At 67.2% G+C, this 616-nt stretch overlaps 1 protein-coding gene across 1 annotated transcript in view; it reads left to right on the top strand.

Moving 5' to 3' along the window:
- The first annotated feature begins 479 nt into the window (after positions 1-479).
- The window catches only part of ACTR5 (ARP5 actin-related protein 5 homolog (yeast)), a 10,721-nt gene continuing 10,584 nt past the window's right edge, over positions 480-616 (top strand). Inside the window, exon 1 of the mRNA XM_014941223.1 lies at positions 480-616. This exon is cut by the window's right edge and continues 215 nt beyond it. Coding sequence (XP_014796709.1) covers positions 487-616 — 130 coding nt within the window. The 5' untranslated portion in view covers positions 480-486.

Below are 616 nucleotides of genomic sequence, written 5' to 3'. Positions count from 1 at the left end.
TCATGGTGAAGTGTTTCCCTTGGTCAGGAGGGACCATCTCTTTGGGGTCCATCCCGGCTCTCCACAGGGCCCAGCCCTTGGCTGGGTTGGGTGGGTGGCCTGTCCTTCCCTCCACCACAGTGGTGGGACGGTTCCCACCTGCTGTGTCTATCTCCCATCCAGCAGACACCTGTGGAAAAGGCCAGGACATCTCCACCGCGGCTGGCACCCCTTTTTTCCTCAGGGAGATGTGCACTCTGAGTGCTCTGGAGGCCTCGGGGAAGCAGCCCCTGTGCGAGGGACCCCACAGGGCGGGCTGGCACAGGCGAGGGCCGCCCAGTTTCACTCCCACGCCGGTCACAGACACCGGGGGAGGGTCTGAAGGTCCGAGATTGACTTGGGTGTCCCTGTGTGAGAGAGAGGTTGAGGGGGGACGGGACCCGCCGCGGACCGGAACGTGTGTCGGTGCCTGTGTTGCCGGCCGGAGGCGGCCGGGAAGGGCACAAGATGGCGGCGGCCTCACGGGTGTTCGCCTTCCGCGACGCGCGCTGGGCCCCCGACCCGGTGCTGGAGCCCGGCGCGGCCGTGAGGACTCCGCAGCCGGTGCCGCTGGTGATCGACAACGGCTCCTTCCAGA

The sequence above is a fragment of the Calidris pugnax genome, unplaced genomic scaffold (genome assembly GCF_001431845.1).
Source record: "Calidris pugnax isolate Ruff unplaced genomic scaffold, ASM143184v1 scaffold55, whole genome shotgun sequence".
NCBI lineage: Eukaryota > Metazoa > Chordata > Aves > Charadriiformes > Scolopacidae > Calidris > Calidris pugnax.
This window is presented reverse-complemented; position numbering and strand designations above follow the sequence as displayed.